The sequence below is a fragment of the Heliangelus exortis genome, chromosome 5, assembly GCF_036169615.1.
Source record: "Heliangelus exortis chromosome 5, bHelExo1.hap1, whole genome shotgun sequence".
Classification (NCBI taxonomy): Eukaryota; Metazoa; Chordata; class Aves; order Apodiformes; family Trochilidae; genus Heliangelus; species Heliangelus exortis.
Genome location: NC_092426.1, coordinates 33,535,115 through 33,556,514, shown reverse-complemented (window position 1 = coordinate 33,556,514; position 21,400 = coordinate 33,535,115). Strand labels below are relative to the sequence as shown.

Here is a 21,400-nt window from a genome sequence, read left to right as displayed (position 1 = left end):
CGAGCTGGCGAAGCGGAGCGGCCGTAGGCCCTGACCGCCCGCCCGGTCCCAGCGCCTACATCTCCCAGCGTGCATCGGGGCAGCCCAGGGCGCAGGGAGAGGCCGGGGGCCGCCGCGCAGCACGCCGGGAGTTGGAGTCGGGCGTTGGCGGTTGCGCAGCATCCGTTTGGGGGCGCGCGGCGGTGTCGGTTTCTGGCAGGAGCGAGGCAGCCATTGCCGCCGCGGCCGGGAAGAGCGGTTTCCTCACGGCCTGCAGGACTCAGCGCTCGGCGACGGTGAGCGGCTGCCCCTCCTTGGCTCGCTCGACGGCGGGAGGGCCGGGGGAGGGTCGGGCGTAGAGTTGCGAGGAGGCTTCTTGAAGCTGGACCCTGCTGCGGGGCGGGGATGGGCCCGGCCTTTCTTGTGGCGGCGCCGGGCTGAGGAGGAGGAAGCTGCTCGTGGAGGCCCCGCTGGGGCCGGGCAGGGCCGCTGGCCTGGGCGTTCGGCGGGGGGGCGGCTGCCGGGGGAAATCGAGGCGCGGCGGCTGCGGGCCGCGGGGAGAGCCGTGCTTGATCTCTCCCCCGCGGTTCTGCGGAGGGGAGGGCTGATCCCCCCTGTTTTTCTCAGAAGGATGTCTGGGAGTCGTCGGGCTTGAAGGTGAATGTAAAACTTTCGCGTCCGCCACGAGGAGACGGCGGTGCGATCGTCCCTGAGAGGGCCGACGCCTCGGTGACGGTGAAGGCAAGGAAGGGGTCTTTTTGCCCGGGGCAGGCGGCGAGGCTAGCGCGGCCTTCCGTCTCGACTTTATTAAAAGGCGGACAAGCAGCGGGTCGTGTTTTTTTTTTTTTTCTGAGGCCCCATGCTTCTCGAGGACTTTTAGGCCATCGTGTTTCATCTTGTGAGCCGCTAGTGAGCAGTCGCGGTTGCATTGTGCGAGGAGCAACGTGTGAAGCTCTGCGAATTGAAGGTGTCGATACAGATCTCAAATCTATTGTGCACCCTGATGTCTGAGTAAACAAGAAACAGGCAGATAGTTCGCACGTCTTAGACACTAATCTTTGGTACTTTTTTTAGGTAGTCAATTCCATCCACCCCTTGTGAATTTCCTTCTGTGATTCTAATCTGCTTCCCACCTTGTTTTTCTAGAACTAAAAGTATTGAGCAGCAGTTGCGCAGTCTTCTTAAGATGTCAAATATGTTGTTCCCAAAACGAGTGCTGTTGCTAGAGTGACTGTTCTTACCGTGTTTTAAATCACGTAGTTACGTAAGCCTGTCCTTCCTCTGCAAAGGCCTCTTTCCCTTAATACCCGCTCCCGGACTTGCTATTGTTTGTGTGGGAAGGGTGCATCGGGAAAACAATCTGTCGGAAGACAAGCTGCCCTGCGAGGGAGCTGAATTGGCCTTCTGAGCTCGATTTTCGTGTGGGTATAAACATTTAAGTGTGGACACAAAAGAAGGAATGGTTACAAAGGGCAACAAAAAGAAATTTTTCACGTGAAAGCAATTAAATAGCTACCACCTCAGGTTGTGGTTCGGTCCCATGTTTTTTCTCACGCTTTGTCATACAAAAGCTTTACTGATGTCCAGCAGCCCCCCAAACTATTATTTCAGATACAAGTCTAAGTTATATCACTAAAACGTACAAAGCTGGGAGTTTTGTCTAGATTCTGCTAGAAGTTAGTAGGACAGGATTTTCTTATTTCTTTGGTTAAAGAGAGGAATAGCATTTTTAATGTATATACCTGGAGAACAATAAATCAAATCCCATTTAACCAAGATTCTTGAGATGTAGAAGTCATCTTAATCACTCTAAGTTTTATAATCTGATAAATGGTGCTGTTTTCTGTTTTAGCATCAACCTTAAGATGAGTGGCTGCCGTGTCTTTGTTGGACACCTAAGCTCACGTGCTCGGGAGAGGGATGTGGAGAAATTCTTCAAAGGATATGGACGCATACGAGAAATCCATCTTAAAAATGGATTTGGATTTGTCGTAAGTAATACCTTATTTTCCTTTCCCTTGTTTGCAGGTACTAGCCCACTAGGCTGATGTCAAGCAAGAGAAGAACTTAAAGAGTATAACAGTTATAATGGGAAACAGAATATATTAGTATACAGCTTTTTAGATGCTGGGATTGTAGTTTTACTTGCTTTTGGTTGGATTTTTAACTGCATTAAATCCATTGTCTGATCATCCATGGATTTACATTTTATCTCTGATTTCTGAAAACAATATAAATACCCTGTTACAGCATTCCAAAAGTCTAGACCTGGAGAAGAGTTAATGCAGAGTCATACTTGTTTGTCTTTTTTTCTAGTGAAACACTTTCTAGTCTGCTTGGTCAGGGCTCTAAATAATGGCCTGACAAGCAAAGTAGTTGGCTAAGACAACACCTGTAATAGGTGCTTGGTGTTGGTTTTAAGTAGCACAGCTTTTAACTCGTGCAGCTAAAGTTAAGCATATTCATTTTTGATATATACTGACAGGGCATTGTGTGTCTGACAGACTTAAATGAAATACACAGTTAATTGGATCTTAGTTTCCTACCACTGCTTTCTAGAGCTCTGTGCTCCTAAACTGTTGTCTGAATTTTTGCAGCTTTATGGATTCCCAAGTTCACTCAGGATCAGCCTGTTTCTCAACTATTAACCTGCTGAGAACTTGAGAATTAAGTGTTCTGTGGCACTGAGTTAAAACTAGAAAGTTTGGCACTTCTCTTGCACTATGGGAGGCTTACATACCATTTGTTTTGCCAAGATCAGTCTCTTTGGTGACGCTATGAGAAAAGAATAAAGGTTTTGCCTACTTCCATTTCCTACAAGTATTACTTCTTGACTCTTAACACGTGTCTGTTTCTGATTGCCGTGCAGTATGAGCTACTTGTGGTTGACTGCCTCTTCAAGTCCAGAGATAAATGGCTGATCTAGATGTGAGCCTGAGTTTATTTAGTGCATCCTTTCCAGTTATGGCTATTTCTCAATCTCCTTGCCCTGAGCATGCCTCTTCTCCTCTTGGGCAGGTCTCTTGACTCATTCAGGAACAACTTCTGTTCAACTCTTGTACATGAGTCAGCCAATCATCCTTCCTCTCTTCTCCAGTTCCTAAGAGAAGTGTTTTCTTTTCAAAGCTCATTAATAAGCTTGAATAATTGTCCTGTAATTGTCTAAATAAATTAATTGTTCTCATTATGAAGAATTTTTTTCTTACATCCGAACAAAATTTTCCTGCTTTTGCCTGTCATACCAGCTCTGTGCACCCACATGAGGAAGGCACTTCTGTCATCTTTGTAACTCTGTTTTTTTTTGTAACTGTGTTTAGGTGTGGGAAGACTTTGACAAGGTACCCTTTGAGCCACCTTTTCTTCAGACTGAACAAACATGGCTCTCAACCTTTTTGTTTTCTGACCTTCTGATTAGTTTTGGTGGCCCTCTGCTGGTCCTGCTCTAATTTTTCTGTCTTGAGCTGGGGTGCCAAAACTGGACACAGTGTTCCAGGTGTGGCCACACAAATGCCAAGTAGGGTGGAATAATTACATCCCTTGGTCTGCTTGCTGTGCTCTTAGTAATGCAGCCCAGGACGCCGTTTGCTTTCATTGCAGTAAGGCCACACTGCTGACTCACACCTACCTGACTGTTCTCCCACTTTAATGCCAGCCACAAAATTGATGAGGGTCCACTTGGTCCTGTCATGCAGATCATTTATAAATGCATTGAATCTTAATATCCTTTGCAGTACCTCACTTGTGATGGCTGTCAGTTAATCTTTGATTTCAGCTATTTAAAATCTGTATTTGTAACACTTCTTAAAAAACCGAGTGATTCTGATTGAACATATTTGTAGTGTTAAAACCATGTTTCATTGTGCTTGACTGAAATCATTGCTTGGTCTTTGATTAAATCTACTTAAATGGTGCAGATTTTAGTGCAGAATGTCTTCAAACTTCACACCTTAAAGTTAGTATGTAAAGCTAGATAGACTTGAAGACATTCAGTTTGTTAGAAACTGTGAAATTCTGGGAGTTGTAGGTGCTAACAGTACTCTTAAAATGCATGGCATCATGCAAGGAAGCGTTTCACTTGGTAGTGAAAAAACTTTTTTTTTGTTTGCACTTCCCCTGTGCAAAAAGGGAAAGATTACTAAAGGTTGCTTCTGAAATGTTGTTTATAGTTACACAAATGCTTTCTTCAAATGAGAAGCTGATTTTTAGCTGTTCATTGCTCTAAAGCTGCAATTCACTGTTTTTGATCCATCCACCCTGTTGGTTCAAACAATTACTACCCAGCTGCTTGTTCTCACTTCATTTCTTTCCTTACATCCTTGCCTCTCATGGTGTTACTATAGTTGCTCAGCCATATAGTGAACCTACCTGGGAAGCTTATATAGGTGAAAAATAACACTTTTTCACCTGACCTCCTGCACACAGTGTGGTGTTTGTCATCTGGATAGGTTTCTTGACCTAGTTTCCTGCAGAGCTCTGCATATGACTTTGCCAAGAACCAGTGGGCTGGATAGAAGGCAGAGGCTACTCAGGCTGACTGAAGCAGCATTGCTGCCAAAAGCAAAGCGACAGATTCTGTTGCAACAGCATTTGGAATTGTGTATTGGAGCTGATCCAGACCCACAGGTGGACACTGCTAGAAAAGCACCCTTAGGTTTCTTGTTCTTCTTACACAGTCACCTTTTTGCTAGACCAGTGAGCTGAATTCACACAGAAGAAAATCAGAAGGGCTTTTTTTCTGGTTCACTCCTTCCTTGCTGGTTCAGTGAGAAATGAACTTGCTCCAGTACTCTTAAGAGGGTTTTGGAACTGCACAGCTTTCCCACTTTCAGTTGCAGTTTATCAGCTTGTGCTCATATGTAGGGTTTCTCTGTATGTAGGGCTATGTTTTAATCTGCTAAAACTTAAACTGATAAATAACTGAGGAAAGCCAAAGGGAGTTCGTAGAGTGGAGGGAGTAGAAATGGTCACAGATTGGAGCATCTTGGCTTTTCAGTCATAAATGTACTAGGAATCATGTTCCTCATTCGAGGTTCTGGATGGTACTTTATAAAAATATATGTTTTCTAGCATTTGAATATACTGTGAGGGAAAATACTTATTCATTCCTATTTTCTTTTTAGGAATTTGAAGACCACAGGGATGCTGATGATGCAATTTATGAACTAAATGGTAAAGAACTGTGTGATGAAAGGTAAGCTTCCCTTTTATAATTTCCCTTAAAACCAGCAAAAGTGCTTTGTTTTCAAATGCTGCTCGATAGCTTGTGGTCCTCTGACTCCAATTTCATGTGGCTTTGCACTGGGATACACTTTCCATAACTTTAGATAAATTAATTTGGGTCCTCGCTACAGTCTTGTTATAAAGGGCAAAGATAGTTTGTGATTGGAGGAGGAGTGGTTTGGAGTTGGGGCTGAGAGGTTCCTTCCACTTGCTCATACTTCTTCAAAGCTGGCTCAAGGTCTTGTCACTAGAAATGTTAGTAAAAGTTAATTGAACTTAGCAATTTGGTTCTGTCTGTTGTTGTCTGTTTGTCTGTCTGTTGACTTCAGAAACACGTTGATAATAGCCTCTCCTCACAACCCTGTGAATGTAGTCATCGTATGTTATAGTGATTTTTATTTTGATAGTGCAGCTTGGGTTTAGGTCACTGGGTTGTTGTTATTTTGATACTCTTTTTCCCCTCTGCGATTGCTCTTGGGCTCTGGTTGAGCAAATTTAATTGTTTTAATGTAAATTACAGACCTATAGCGATTTTCCTGAAAGACTGAAGGAGATGAATGAGACAAGAGAATACCACTGTTCTGTCTCTTTAAGAAATGCCAGTGACTGTGTTATAAATCATTGCTTGCAAGGGCAAGATAATTCTTGCTTGTGCACATGTGCTTCTAGTTGCAAAATAAAAGTCAGTGTCAAAGACTTAAAAGTTCGTGTTTTGTTTTGGTTTGTTCCTGTCCTAAGGGTTACAATTGAGCATGCTCGAGCCCGAAGAGGAAGGGGGAGGTTCCCACAACGCTTCAGTTACTACCAGTCGCAGAGTGGATCTAGGTAGGTGGTCAGGACTCTTGTTTTCTACAAATAGAATAACTGTATTGAAATAATGTTTTCTTCTTGTGCTTGGAATTAAGGAACCAGCTCTGTTTCCTCTTATAGTTTCACAAAAGAAGCTTTATGTTCTCAAACCTTGGAGGACCATTGCTGTTATTTACCTTCTCTGGCTGATGAGTCTGGATTTTAAAGCAGAGTAACTGGCTTGCAGAGGTTGACAAAGATGTTACAAAATGCTCCATCTTGTGGGCACTACATTGGTCTTCCTACTTTTGTTTAAATTATGTGAAGGATTAATGCTGCAGTTGGGTTGGCTGTTATTAACACTAAATAAGGGAAGGTGCCAGAGCTTCTTTGAGGCTTTTGTCATTAACCTGAGCTTACAGGCTAAGTAGAATTATTGTAGAGCAATAGTTCAAGGTATTTACTGTTTAACCAAGATTTCATATTTCCAGTTGTATGGCTATCAAAACATGTACTTCAGCACAGCATACAAAAGGACCTGTATTTGAGAAACAGTGCTAGGATACGAGATACTAGCATGTGCAGAAGTGTTTAAGTACCAGTTGGCTTTGCAGACTGAGCCAGTGCCATGCTGGTGGAGAGCTTCTGTTCAACAGTGGAATCTGAAAAACGGGATGTAGCTCATATCTAAGATACCTGTGTTGGACATACAGTATCTATGGAGTTGTTCATCCTCATGGGTTTAAGCCAGTGGTGAACGTTGTGCCAGCTTGCAGCAGAGTTTGTTAGAGTTCAGCAGACTTGCGTATATTCCACCAAGCAACTAACATTGCATCTTTGTACTTGATATCTACCAGTGTGAAGTAAATCTGTATGGAATACCTTACTCCATAGAAACATTTATAACTAGGCCTATGCAGCCTAGTTTGGAAGAACAACAAAGCCTCAACTGACATAAGCCTCTGCATTTGGTTCAGTCAGAATTGCTGCCAGTTACAAACCAGTGTCTGGAACATCTAATTTGCATATGCAAGTATGCTAATTAGATTATCTTTTCTTCAGTGGCAGTAACCTTGATGCGGTATAATTGGTCCGAGGTCCAGGCTAAAAGTGGACTTTTAAAGTAGGAAATGTGATTGAAGGTCGTGGGCATCTGACGTTGTAGTCATGTTCATGACGTCAGACTGCCGATGCCAGACAGGAAGAGACTGCGGTTTGCAATAATGGAAAAATGAGACTCAGCCTGCCAGTTTTGGGACTCTGGGACCTCTGTTTATATGCCCGGAAGATCTGGATGTTCTGAAAAAAATTGGGACACTTTGAGGTATGCACTGAAATGGAATTGCCTGTGCTTCAGTGTACAAACCAATACACACAATTTAGGATTGTGTTTCTATGAGGGGAGAAGATGAGAATGTTTTTTCCTAAGGTGAGAGTTCCTGAATCTTGAATTTTTTTGGTAGTAATATAAAGTACTGCCATTGTTATGAGTCCTGCATTATTTATCAAAATGCTGGCATACCTTTTTTCACAGTTTTGGATTCAGAATGACTGGGATTGGGAACAGAAATGACCTGCAAGGGCAGTATTCTTTCCAGATGTCTTAATCTTCCATGTGTACATTTTTGAGCCACATTTTCATTTTCAGAGGGTCTTTAATTTTTGGTTAGGTGAGAAACATCGCCTTTCTTTTGGAAAGTTCTTTTGGAACTGTAAAATGCCAGTTATTTCAGGGCAACTAGTTACCTAGTTCTTGTTTTACTAAAATAAGATTATTTCTACCCATAAAAATATCTAATGTAGCTCACGACAGTGTTTATGAAAACTAACAAGTTATTTGGAATAAGAAGGGTGAACAATGATGCCTTTAAACTGTGCCTTCTCTCTCCCTGACATGAAGCAGGATTTATTCTACTAACTGAAAAAAAAAATCTTTTAAATTGCCCTTTACATTAATAGACTCCAAAGCCGTATGTTTGAGCTAAGACTGCTTAGTACCAAAATTAAACTAATTCTCTTTACAGTATTTTCATTCTACTAGGCACTTATTTCAGTGTATGTAGAAAAACAGCAGCTTCATTAATTGCCTTGGTATAAAGTTTTTAATAAAAATCCTTTTTAATCCCCTTGTAGCAGCTCTCTTAAATATTTTCTGACTAGGGAGAATCAGATCTGCAGTCCAGCAACAAGGAAAATACTTAAGACTCTCAGCAAACTTTACAAAACATCAGAAGTCTTTTAATAATCTGAATTCCTCACACTGGAGACTTTTTCCTTTTTTTTTCCCCCCCCCTCTGAACTCCTCTAGCCGCTATGGGCCTCCGGTTCGTACAGAACACAGGATCATAGTTGAAAACCTTTCATCCCGTATCAGCTGGCAGGTGAGTTAACATCTTACCTACTTTTTTTACACCTTATTTCCCTACCCTGTAAGAAGACTGCTGTCAGTCTAATTTCTTAATAAAGCCATCATAAATATTTAACCTGAATTAAAACTAGGCAAAAAATGCTTAAGTGATTGCTAAAAAACTAGCAATCCAACACTTACAGGAATCTTTGGTTTCACAGCTGTGCAAATAGTTCTATAACTACATTTTGTAGTTGGGAACTGATTTTTGCTTACTTGTGTTTACCCAATGATAAAAATTTCAAAGGCTCTAGATGGGTTTTAAAATAACTGCTGTTCAGCAGCCATTCCAGCTATGTCATCCTTTCCTTCTTACACCTAGAAGTGCTTGCCTTTGAGTGAAATATGTGGTCTTTTCTTAAGCTTTGAGGGGTTTTTTTGTAAGTCTGGTAATACATCCTTCAAAGAGGGAACATTAAGAAAGCTACTGTGTAAATTGTGTTTACTGTGAATATTAAAGAAAAAACCCAGCAGTTTCAGTAATTGTCTTTTGAAGCTTTCCTACACTGTTGTTTGTTTTTTTTTTTCACCTCTTGCTAATGTTTTGCTGATTTGTAGCTGGCTTTTAACTGAATAAATATATAACCAATTCCTTTAGTTGGCTTCTGCGTAGTATGCAGTCTGTAGAAAGTTTACTTTTCAAGGGCATAGCAAGAGTTGCTGTTTACAAAAGATGAGTGATTAGTGGAGTTTAGTCTTGTTCATTAACCTTTATATTCTTGCAATAAGGATACTTTAATTCGTGCCCTGAAAGATGTAGTGGAACATGTTGAATGTTGAAAACCTTGATCTCATGGCTAAATCTGCATGAGGAGGCTGTTTGGCTTTCCTGGAGCTCCACTGATGTCTTTCATAAGGGCTTGGGTACAGTCCATGCTGATAAACAGCTGAGCTAGGTTTATCTTCTGCATGAGAGGTTCAAAAGGTTCGTAATTGTACAGTTGTGTTAATTATTGAATTACTAAAAAAAACAACTTCTGAGCTAATGTGATGAGCAAGTGGATTTCATCTAAGTATCTTCTGCCTATGCTATGCAGTTGTGTATATAAAGAAATTTATAAAACACTGTGCTTGGAAGTGAAACTAGGGACCAGAGAAGTAAGCTAACATTGAGTGTTAAGGAGAGTAAATCTGTTAATTCTGTTCAGTGTTAAATTAATAACTTGGGAAAAAAATTAATGTTTCTGTAACTTACTTTCACTTGTGAATATTTATAATGGCTTTATGTGTACTTACCATTGTAGACTGAAGCCTACCCAATTCAGATTTCATACTGATGAATCCTTAAGATGCTAGTTAAATGTTGTAATCACTCTCTTAAATGAATTACAAATTAGGATAAGACACCTAACTTCTTGATACCTGCCTTAAATAGAAATAATTCGAAGCTAAAATCCATATGCAAGCTTCATTTTGTTTTGAAGCTGTACTATTTTGATAATGACTATAGCATTTTAACTTCTTTTAACTATGCTTCTTTAAAGTAGCTAATGCATTAACAGTGGTGGCATTATCCTTAATTTCTAATCCCTGAGCTTCTAGCAAGCAACAGTATGTAGTGGTACCTTGCTTTTTAGAACTTCTGCATGTAAATTCATCTTCAGTGTCTGTAAATCCCCATTCTTTGAGAATTTCTGACTCCTTTGAAAGTTTTTTTGTTGAGATATTTAACAAAACAACCCAAACAAAAAAGTTTACATTCAGATCAGTTCTCTCAAATTGTTGACTATTGTTAATAGACATTCTTATATTTAAGTACTAGACAGACTGTCAGAATTCTCCTTATTGAGCAAGCATGTATTTCTGCTTGTTCAGAGTTTTCCAGCCACCTTTGTTAGTTCTTCAGTATCTACGAATTTTCAGGAAGTTGGGAAAATCAGATCTGTGCTAAATCAAGATGTAATTTTTAATATGTGTTTTTCCTATTTATGGTCATCCTGCACTTTGTTTCCCTCACTGCGAAGGACATCAGTGTATTCTTCTACTGTTTAAAGTGAACCAGAACAGTAATATTAGGATAAAATTTCACTGTTCTACTGGTTTCTGTTGAGTAAAACCAGATTACTTTAGAGCATTCCCTCAGCAATAGCAAATACTCTGTTGAGCTTTTATATCACATGCACACTTACTCTCTTCTGAGAAATAATTTTGGCATTTTAGTCATGTTGATCTTACAATTACAAATGTTGCATTGTGATGGTCCCTAAGATACAGTGTATAGTGTGCTCAATTTTAGAAAATAATTACATAGATTAACATTTTCTAATTTCCTTTTGGCTTACCAGTCCTGGTCTGGTTAAGCTCTCATTGACTTGAGCAGTTGGTGTCCTTCATCTCTAAATTGGGTAAACATACGGAGGCTGAAGTATTGCTTCTTATGGTACTGTAGGGCCCATTTTTCATTTGCTATTTAAGTTTTTTTTGTGTTAAGCACATGTGAAACAAGGAGAATACCTACTAGTCATCATATGCTGTTTTTTAAAATTAAACTATTGAATTTTAGTTAAAATATGACATAATACTAAGCTTCTGATATACTGTGACAATGTTCTAAAGTCGTTCTTGGTTTATTGTTTTATAGTCTTTTCTTCCTTAAGCATATTTCTAACCAAGTGCGTTCTGAACTACTCCTAACAACCTTGATTTGGTTAACCCTCATTTTTCTTGCGTGAAGGAAAAAGAACCAAAGATTTGGGGGTTTTCTAGTGGCTGAAATCTTAGGGTTTGGCCTGTTCTGAATTTTTCTTCTGGTTCCTATGACACTCCTGTTTTTTGGCAATCTAGATCTTGGTTTGCCTGGGTTTGATCTCGATTGGCTAGCACAGATCATCCTCGGGTTCTTTAGCCACTTCTGGAGACTATGTCCAGTGCTTTCAGGGCCTCTGGTACCTCCGTGAAGCATATTGCTATGAGCCATCACTCTGCCTTTCTCATGTAAGAGAGTTCCTCTTGGCCAGCTAGGTATTGGACAAGAACTCTTTGCTTAAGGTACCTTCTTAGATCATCTGCCACTTGTGGCGTGTTGCGGTGAGTAGTCTGGCATTATAAAATACCAGATACTGTTCGGTAAAACTACTGTTTTAACTTAGACAAATGTTTAGCTTTTTAGTGACCTTTTGCATTATTTGTTTGTACTTTATCCTGTTGCTGAGCAAGTAATTTTACAGTGTCTGTGTGTTTAGCCTCTACATAAGTGAAATGTAAGGGTATTGACCTGGCACTGTAGTGTGACAGGTATGCAAGTGAAGTATAAGAAGTTTTTCCTTTTGTAAAATTATTAGTTACATATTAAATACACTTAATTGCTTTCAATTTTGCTGTGAAATTGGGGGGGTTAGCATATGGAATTAGTCTACATATATTGGATCGTCATTTAACTGAAGTTTAGTGTTGCTATTCAGTCATGAAAATTTGCATTTAATACTTCACTGCTTGTCATCTGATATTGTTCTGATATCTGCATATGTTGCTATTTTAAGCATTGCATCGTGCTTTCATAACAGCTGGTTTGGGGATGCAGGACTATTTAAAAGCAGTATTTTATTCACTGTATTTTGAAAGTGAGTGATTCTATGCACAGCTGCTGTTACACAGGCTGACTGTCAGACTTTTTAAAAATTACATGTAGTTACAGAAAAATGCAAAACCATTAAGCGGTTTTAGCAGGTGAAGTTCGAAGGGGGTATTGCTGCTATCTGACTTGTGCCCTGTTAAAGGCTAAAACATTAACTTTGCTGCAGGACTTGAAAGATGTCATGAGAAAGGCAGGGGAGGTCACCTATGTGGATGCACACAGAAACAACAGGAATGAAGGGTAAGTTAATTTTGTGACTAAACCCGCACGATAACTGAAACTACTAAAGGTGGGATTATCCATGTGATATAAAATCATTTAAAGATAAATCTGTGATTTGGGTTAGATGCAGAAATTTCTCCAATTTGAAAAAGAAAAAAGTTTTGTCAGAAAGTAGGGAGTTGAGAAGTGGTGTTGAACTCAGTGTCTGCTCTCCACCATGAAAACAGTGTCAAAGGGAAGAGAGAAAACCTTTCAGCACTTGGGTTCTGCTGTCTTGAAGTTACTTATATGCAGTAATTTATGATCTGACTCGTGAGGCTAAAATAGCTCCTATGTGCAGCTTCTTTGCACTGGTTCAACAGTCTGCCATGAGAAACAAACAGAACCAGTTTGGGTTCTTGGGAATGCCTACCTGGATGCTCTTCATTCTGCAGACTACAGAGGTCCTGCATGCTAAAGCAGGAGGGAGGGAAGTATGAATAGAGTGTCTGTGCTGGCAAGACAGTGCTCTAGGGCCACTGCAAGCAAGTGAAACTTAATTTTATTGAGAGTAGAACAGATTCAAAAAATAAAGAGGGAATTTTTCTGTTCACCGCTAAAATCTAAACAAGGCAGGAGAGTCTGGAAGTTTAGTTTGTTTCTTGAACAACTTTAGAATGCATTTAGTGGGGAACTAAAAGACAGTTCACTGGCTGGTACACATTTCTGCAGCTTCCTGGGTTTTCTCCATGTCTTTGCAGCTGAGAATTCTGGGAAGGCTTAAGGTATGGATGGCTAAGACCTTTAGTGTCATACCTTCCTGGTAAGCATGTTAAAAATTAGGTCTCAGAAGATAAAACATGAAGTTGTGAATCAATATATTGAAAAAGGCCTGAATTTGTTCTTGATTTTTCATTTTCTCTGAAACTTTTTTTTTTTTTGTCTTTCCTGATGGCATACAGGGTGGTGGAATTTGCATCTTACAGTGATATGAAGAGTGCACTAGAAAAATTGGATGGCACTGAGCTGAATGGACGCAGAATTAAACTGACTGAAGATCACAGAAGGCATAGGTATGTCACCTGGGCTGATAAAATTCTGCTGAGGGCATGGATTTGGGTGGTATTGATGCCAGAGTTTTATTACCTCACTCTTTGGTCCCAAACTAAATATCAACCCAAACATTTTCTAGCAGTGTAAACAGATTTAGATAAGAACTAATGTGCTGAAAATAAGGTAAATGGAACGCTTTTGGATGACAGTAAGGAGACTTACTTTTTTAGAGAAACCTTCATCGTTAAATGAAAGGGCTTTTTAAAGATTACAAATTTTGTGCTCAAAATAATTTTAATTTAATGGAAAGTTGCATCACAGTCCTGTGAAATTTCTTTTAAAACTTGTGAAAGCCAACATTTTCAGGAGAGTAAAAGAAAAACAATTCTGCCATTTAGTTACTTGAAAAAACATTATCTGCAGCTCTTTCTTTGTCTCTTAAAAATTTTAATACCTTTCCATTAAAAAAGGGACAAATGACTAGAGAAGGTGTTTAACTCAGGCCTTAAAATCTACTGGTGTTCCATGCCTTTAGAGACTTTTTTTTATCATCTTGAAAGAAGCACTGACTAATTTATATGGACATTTCTGGAGAGAACAAATGCTGCAGTTACTAGTTTTTCATTTTGGTGCTTTTCTTGATAAATGATTAAAACATTGTTTGCTCTGGGGCAGGGTGTGGGTGAGGAGTAGGGGTGGAGGCACTTTTTTTATCAGGCAGTTCATATTTTGCCAAGCTAGCAGGGAATGTCAAGGCTAGCGGTTCCTGCTGTCCTTGGCCTAAGAAGACAGAAACATAACAGAAAGCCAGCAGCACTCTGAAGTAACTGAAATGCTGCACATAGAAAGCAGCTGAGAGTTTGAATTCAGTATTTTAAACTTAGATGGACAAGAGACTACAGCTCTTAAATGTATTTCTCTAGAAGCAGATCTCGATCAAGGAGTTACTCAAGATCTCGCAGCAGGTCCAGGTCTACAGGATCTTCCAGATCTGACAGCCGGTCCAGGTCAAGATCAAGGTCCAGATCCAGGTCCAGGTCCCGATCTCGATCCCGGTCCCGATCTCGATCCCGGTCTCGTTCTCGCAGTCGTACACCTAAAAAGAGTTACTCCCAGAAAAGCCACCGTTCCAGCTTGCTAGCTTCCTCCCCGTCTCCCTCTTCTTCTAAAAGAAAATCCCGCTCTAGGTCGAGCTCTGCTCACAGCCGTAGTTAACCTGCTTTTAGAGCTGTATTCAAGCATTTAATTTGATTCAAGTTTCTTGAAGACTTGAGGCAAATTATACATGAGAACCAGGAGGGGAAGAGTTAACATGATGAAAGGGTAAACTCCTCTTACATTGCCAAAGTGCCTGTCATCAAATAGGCCATCTCTGTGAGGAGGGGCTGCCAGCTTTCTCCTTTCAGTGAAGTCTGGAGTGGGAAGTATCTTTTTTTTTTTTTTTTTCCCTGCTATTAGTAAACATTTTTATGGTAGATATATTATGTACACATAATGCTGAGGTAACGGGATGAGACAATACGCTGCTTTCTCCCTCTCTTGCCCCCCACTTTCCCCTCCACCTCCAAGGCCTTTGACTTCCAAAATACTGTTAGCTTTTGTCCTTGGTATTAAGTCTGAGAAAAGAAAGTATAGATTTTATTCCTTTAAGGTTCTGCGGCTACTTTTCTGTGTGAGAATGAATGGACCATCTGCATTTAGTTTAGAGTTCACTTTTTTTTCCTGTTGCTTGGCTTAACAGGCTTTAAGTTCCAGCTTTGAATGACCTTGATAAAATGCTTAATTTGTAACAGACTTTCAGGAATACACATTGGTCAGTTGAATATTGCTCATTTAGATAGTGAATCAATACATGTTAACCAGTAACGAAAGCTGGAATTTCCTGTTAAAATGAGATGTAACATCCAGGTGTCAGGATTATTGGGAATCCATTATCCTAGTTTTCCAGTAATTTACCGGTGCATGGTATTGTATGTAGAGGCCTTATTTGACAGGCAACTCCATAAAACTGCACAGAAATGTCAATATGCATGTCCATGTTTTTGATGTTTATAAAAGTGACACAGCTTTCCTACCTAAAAGTATGATACTGAATAATGTGTGTATGACTGGCAATCGTCTTGATGGAAAGGAAGGTTATTTTAGTAAATGGCAGCAGCAAGAAAATCACAGGAAAAGTGTAGTCAGTTGTGACAGGAAAAGTTAATCATGTTACAGCATAAAGAGGCTAATTTCTTCAAATCTCCTGAATGCACAGTTGTTTTGATTAATAGAAATTTCCACTGCAAATACTGTTTGTTCTTTTAATTTGGAATTAGATATTTTTTTTTTAATTTCTGTATTGTTAAAAGAAGGGAATAACTTTTGGAAAAATATGTAAATTAATCCCAAAGTCTTACGTGTGTTTAAATGTATCATTCCTAATAAAATAAACCTTTTTCTGGCTTACCTTGCAGTTTTGTTTAGTACTGTCACTGCTGCTGTTGTTCACTTTGTACAGTCTTGTAAATGTGATCTCCAGGAAATGCATTTGAAGTTGTACAGTAAGGAAGCAAGTTATGACACACAAGTAACCAGCTGCTGACCACCAGGAGGACAGGATAGGATTTTACTGTCATGGCTATCAGTGGCTGGTCCCATGGGTGACAAATGGTAGGCTTTCTGCAGTCCTTGCAGGCAGATCTGTTTAACACTTCCTTCTCCACCAGTTCAACTACCAGATGTCTATTTGGTATTGGAATAGTCCTCTAGGTGTAGCGAAATGAGGCAACCAGGTGGCACTAATTGCCAGGTAGTGGGCATGAGCTTGTTAAGCCCACCTGTGCCTGATTAGGGTGGGCCCCTACTGCACATGAGCAGGATTAGGGGGCCAATAAAGCTCACACCTGAGGAAGCCAGAGGGGAGGCCACTTTTGGAGCAGTAGCACCGATCCAGGCTGGTCAGCCCTGAGAGCATTAGACTCAGAGCACTATTCGTGAGTTTCTCCTGGAACACCTGGTTGGACCTTGGAGCGCCGTGCCCTAAAAGAGGTTCGTCTTGCTACATCTAGGTAAAGTAATTTGTGACTTTTGAAATATGGTTCCAGAGGCTGTTATATTGTCCATAGTACTATTGCATCTCTGGCTTCAAGGCTGATGGCTTTTTCAGACCAAATTACTGCTAATGTTCTTTGCATGTTTGGCTAGATGTGATGTGAATTTGCTAGCAGTTAAAGAACACCAGGAACAAATAGAAATCACTTTGCAGAGGATTCTTACTAGGTTGTGACTCCTTGTGTAAAGCTTGGGTAAACTGCTGTGTTAAATGTCAGTGTTCCTTGTTTTAGTGTAGTTGTGGTGATGCTACTGAAAAAACTCCTGAAAGTGTCCATTGCCTAGCATAGACCCTTGGAAATTGGCAAGTGCAAGGTCAGAGACCAGAGACCTCTGACCACAGTGTGTTTACCTTGCGAATTGTTTTAACATAGAGCTAATGTAGATCTTGTGAATTTTATTGATTCTTGATACTTCATTGTGCAGTTTCATTTCCCTTCCATAATTTTTTGTTGATTCAATCAGTACTGGCAGCAGTAAGATTAAAATGCACCGGAGAACCAGCTCCCCCTTCCCCCACACATCTTGAGGTTGTAAGCAAATAAGTTGTATGGTTGAACTGATAGTGGTTTAGCATAGAAACACCAATGGCAGTATTCTCTCTCTGTGCTGGCATAGTAGCTGTTTAAACATCTTTGCCAGTACAGCTGCATCCAAGTTAAACTGTAGTGCTGGATTCTAAATGTAGCAACAGGTTACTTAAGGACTGCAGGTTGTAGGGTGCTGTTACCAATGCAATGGGACACAATAGACCCCTCATTGTTTTCTTTCCATGTTTTTCAAGGTGGCAACCATTGGCTCTTTGATCCCTTAGGATATACAAATATATTTGTGTGAGGAGAAGTTGAGCTTCTGGAAATACTAAGAATATTAAATCTGATATTTGGGGAAATATTTATGGTGGATGTGAACTTGGCAACTTTCTGAATGTTTATTTGAAGTAATTTCTATAAATCTTAAGCAGCTAAAACCAGTTTTCTTAAAGGACAGTTGAAGCCCTGGTTACTTCGCTCTGGTTGTTTCCTTTGGTATAATAATTTAGGTGCCTGGAAAAATAATGGATTTTTGAAATGCAAGTTTTTATTGGTTGTTCATGTGGCTTTTTATATGTCAAAAAAGCATAAGCCCTTAAAATGTATGGAGGGGGACAGGTGGAAGGGTGGTCTGATCTACCCGTTGACCCCATTTCCTGCTGTGTCACCATGTATTTTTTTCTTAAAAGAGGACAATGTATGAATAGCAGATGAGAGTCTTTTGCCTTGAGGGGAAAAAAAACCAAAACAAAAAAAACCCAAACCAAACAAAACCAACCAAAAAAAAGAACTGAAACTCAAGACTGTCACATCAGGAAGTCCTAGCAATTTTGAGCAGGTTTCAGAGCAGCACAGCCCTGTCTGGCACACAGTAGAGATGGAAATAAAAGCTATATTTTTGTATGGAGATCCATACTTTTCAATGGAAACAAAAGCTACATTTTTGGGTATGAAGCTTTTACCTTACCCCTGACATTTAAAATGAGCTACATCTGTGTACACCTAACTCTAAGATGATAGTGCTTGACTTGAACTTGGAGCAAGCCCAATCTGGAATTTGTAATTCAAATCCTGAGAGGGATGAAGTGGGAGTAGAGTTGATAGAAGCTGTGAAGGGAAAAAAGGGACAAGAGGGAATTTGTATTTTGAAAGGTGGCAGTTTCAGTGTCAAAGACATGTAAGTAGACCACAGAAGGGAACACAACCTTTATACTCATTGCAGCAGTTCAAATACAGTTTTACTCCAGTAGGTCATCTTGAGATGAACAATTGGTAAATGCATCTCCTTATTTGTTTTGCTTAAAAATATTCGGTGTTTTAACGAAGAGAAAAAAGTACAAAGAAAACTAAAGTCATATTTGTGTCCCTGTGAGAAGACAGAATCCACAAGTCAGGTAGGCCTCTTTATTAGTAGCCATAGACTTGGTTGGTAGACTTTTTAGGAAATGCGTTATAGTTTGGGACTTGGCTGAACTGTTAATGTATTTCAGAAACCCAATTGTTTTAAAAATAGAATATTTTTAGATTGTATTGGAACAAATTATTGTCCGTGTATATCCATATTATCTGTATCAGGTGCCTTAGTTTCATCTTTAAAAGTTGTATCTTTAAAAGGCAGCATGTTCCAACATCTGATGCTTTCCATGAGAATGCTGGGAGTCACCCCTTCCAGCCCTGCAAAGCTGAAAGGAACAAAGCTCTCAAGTCGTGATTCATCTATGAGTAAATCTGTTGTTATTCCTACCCTTATTCTGCTAAGCTGATCCTTTCAGAGGAGTTTTCACAAATCTCAGCGAACTGAGGTCTAATGTAAGACATTACAAACGTTAAATTTATACTGGATTCAAAGCTTTCAGTTGTACTTAAGGGGTGCTGTTGGGCAAAAGTGGATAGGATTGCTGCTGGCAAGACAAACCTCCATCCCTGTGCCTGTACCTTGTCTTTTCATCGGTTCTAATGCTCAGCTGATCCTTTAGAAGTCGGTTCAATTCCATCAGAAAGTGGGTACTTCAGCTACTGCTTGGGTAGTAAGGTAGTGAGTACTTTCAGTACTGCTTTCACCAGCCCCCTCTGGGAAGAAGTGGAATAAGGACTTGAGGTGTAACTATCCTGTGATCCTTCTTCCAATTGCCCCTCTCACAGTCACAAGTATCCTATTTTTCATAACGTTATCCTCCCATTCTGTTCTCCAAGCAGTCGGTCTCTAAACAGAACTCCACCAGCACCCCTTCTGTCTGGGATTTCTTGTGTTTAACGCAGGACATTTTTTTTTCTCCCAGGGGAAACCTTAGGCTGCAGCAGGCAACTGCCTGCAGCACGGGGCACAGCTTGAAGTTGAGCATTTCAATTAGTTGCACCTCAGTTGCACCCCAAAAGTAAGGGCACTATCTTCTGTGATGTTTGACACTTCTTTATTATAATTAGATTTTGTCCATTTAGCGCACAGCTCTTCATCGATGGGTATCCCAGCAGTTTCTAAAGGTAAAATTTATTATATTTGGCCACATCACCCCACTGCTTTAGAGATGAGAAAAGGAAAGCAAGTGGTGAGGGCGTCCACCTGCGGTTGCAAACCAAAGAGTTCAGTGTGCCCACAGCCGAGATCGAGGATGCTCAGGGAACAGCTTCAGCTCCTACTCGTGCCACCTAGTGGCTGTACCTCCTCCGCTGCCATGGAAGGGGCTGGAAAGGGGCTGATTGCTCCGGAGGTACAACGTTTCTGTTTCAAACAGCAGGGTGCTTCCGAGTAGGAAGAAATTCCCCGAGATCTGTACCCGCAGTGCTCTGCCATTGCTCTAGCAGTGAGGCTAAAGGAGGATGAGTCCTGAGGTGGGAAGTTCTCCACTCTTAACTGGTGATCCTGCTGCACCCCTAATCGCAGAGCTGAATGCTGTTGAATTCCTAAATTGCTGTCGTTTTCTTACACGGGCTTTGGAAGCGTGTTATTTCTAGTCTTGTCTCCTCCATTCCTCTCCTTAGCCATTGTTTGCTGGTTTGCTCTGTGGGCAGTACCTGAGGGCATTGTTTCCCATTTTACCAGCCCTGCAATCACTCCTCCTCCCCCTCCCTCTCTTTGCAAACCCGCGAGGGGAGTTGTTGGCCTTTCAGCCCGGGGGTGATTCACTAGGACGATGATGCTGATTAGCTAACAATTCCGCCTGGCAAAGGGCTACAGCAACAGAAGCAGAGTGTTCTCTGCCTGTCACCTTAAAGGGGGGACACGAGAGACACTGACTCTACATAAGGAAGCAATTCTGATAAGAGTCAGCACTGAGAGGAAAGAGCAAGGGTTAACCGGCTCGGGGCATGGCTTGGTAACAAGGCCAAATCACGTTGTAGTGAAATCCTAGTTAATGGCAACCCCCTGTGTCTGGGTAGTCTCAAGATGTTCAAAGGACAATCGCTGCTATTGATTTGCTGGGCCTAGGACCATGAGAGAGTGATGGTGCAGAGAAGTGTGTGGTAAAACCTGCTCTTTAAGATTAACAACGAGTTTAAAATTAAAAGACTGTTTCAATGGTAATGAATTTTACTTTTGTGTTTTGTGATGACTTTCCTTAAACCATGGATGAATGCCTTCTCTCCCTCTTACCTCATTTTCTGCTTGAGAAAATCCTTATACTGTGTGGACACATAGCAGTGGCAGGTTGAGCTGCAAAAATCCAGATCAATATGCTTAGTGTGGACGTTTTGGTTCAGACAAAAGCTGTTCTCTATGTGTGTATGTAGGTGTGATACATCACTGGAGACCTTGAGATCAGGTTCAGCAGGATCCTGCACACACATTGGATTTGCTTTACCCAACAGTCAGCTCTCTGATATTCCAAGGAAATTGATTTCTAATTGCATCTCAGAGACCCATGGGTATTTCACAGATGTAAGATGTAACTGGTCCCACTTTAAAGGAAATGAGCACCAGTCATTAAAATCTGAAGATTTTATCCCACTGTAGAGTCTTGAAAATGGAGGTACCCCAAACTGTTGTTAAAATTTGGGCCAGCTTTTAGTTGGAGGTAGGGTGGAGATGCAGGCACTGCAATCAAAGGAAAGGGAAGTAAGGCAAAGATACACAGGGGAAGAAACAAAATCTTTGGATGAAATCCTTGTATTTTGTATCTATATGTGAAAGAATTACTCCTTAAACTCAGTAAAGGGGACTGTGGGTCTAGGTCTCACCCACCACCCTGACTTCTGGTTGGGATTTTCGTAAGTCCCTCAGGACACTTATGGTCAGCAGCATTCCAGCCACCAGCCAGAGCTCTCTGGTGGTAGTGACCACCATGGAATCAGTGTCTGGCCTCTCTAGACAGCCTAGCTCTTCCATGCCTCTGGCCAAAGATGGAATTTACCAGAGCTGGAGTTAAACCTCAGCCTGAAGTATTGGTTTTGATTACACTTGGCTTTGTTCCTTCCTGTATCTTTTTCCCTGTAAAGAGCACACCAAATCTTCAACAAATAATATAAGCAAGCATTTTTTTCACACAAACATGGCCACTGCCATGTTCTCTGCATTACTGCAGCTCCTGTGAATGCCTAACTGAAAAGTGATGT

General features: G+C 40.8%; 1 protein-coding gene and 1 long non-coding RNA gene across 7 annotated transcripts in view; both read left to right on the top strand.

Moving 5' to 3' along the window:
- The first annotated feature begins 124 nt into the window (after positions 1 to 124).
- On the top strand, positions 125 to 15,671 carry LOC139796441 (serine/arginine-rich splicing factor 5-like). Of its 5 annotated transcripts, none has more exons than XM_071744459.1 (9): positions 139 to 275; positions 607 to 720; positions 1,832 to 1,970; positions 5,100 to 5,170; positions 5,938 to 6,024; positions 8,297 to 8,369; positions 12,136 to 12,209; positions 13,133 to 13,243; positions 14,147 to 15,671. In XM_071744459.1, the coding sequence occupies exons 3-9, from the start codon at positions 1,845 to 1,847 to the stop codon at positions 14,436 to 14,438; spliced, it is 834 nt and encodes a 277-aa protein (XP_071600560.1). In that variant the 5' UTR covers positions 139 to 275; positions 607 to 720; positions 1,832 to 1,844; the 3' UTR covers positions 14,439 to 15,671. The 5 variants fall into 5 exon arrangements, 4 of the variants coding, with proteins under 4 accessions (XP_071600559.1, XP_071600560.1, XP_071600561.1 ...); XR_011725995.1 differs by lacking the exon at positions 607 to 720 and adding an exon at positions 11,180 to 11,422 and having other exon boundaries at positions 143 to 275; XM_071744460.1 differs by having other exon boundaries at positions 150 to 275; positions 610 to 720.
- Positions 15,672 to 16,132: 461 nt separating this feature from the next.
- The window catches only part of LOC139796444 (uncharacterized), a 97,589-nt gene continuing 92,321 nt past the window's right edge, over positions 16,133 to 21,400 (top strand). For both annotated transcript variants that reach the window (XR_011725997.1, XR_011725998.1), the window contains exon 1: positions 16,133 to 16,253. This is a non-coding gene — a long non-coding RNA (uncharacterized lncRNA). The remainder of the gene's footprint in view (positions 16,254 to 21,400) is intronic.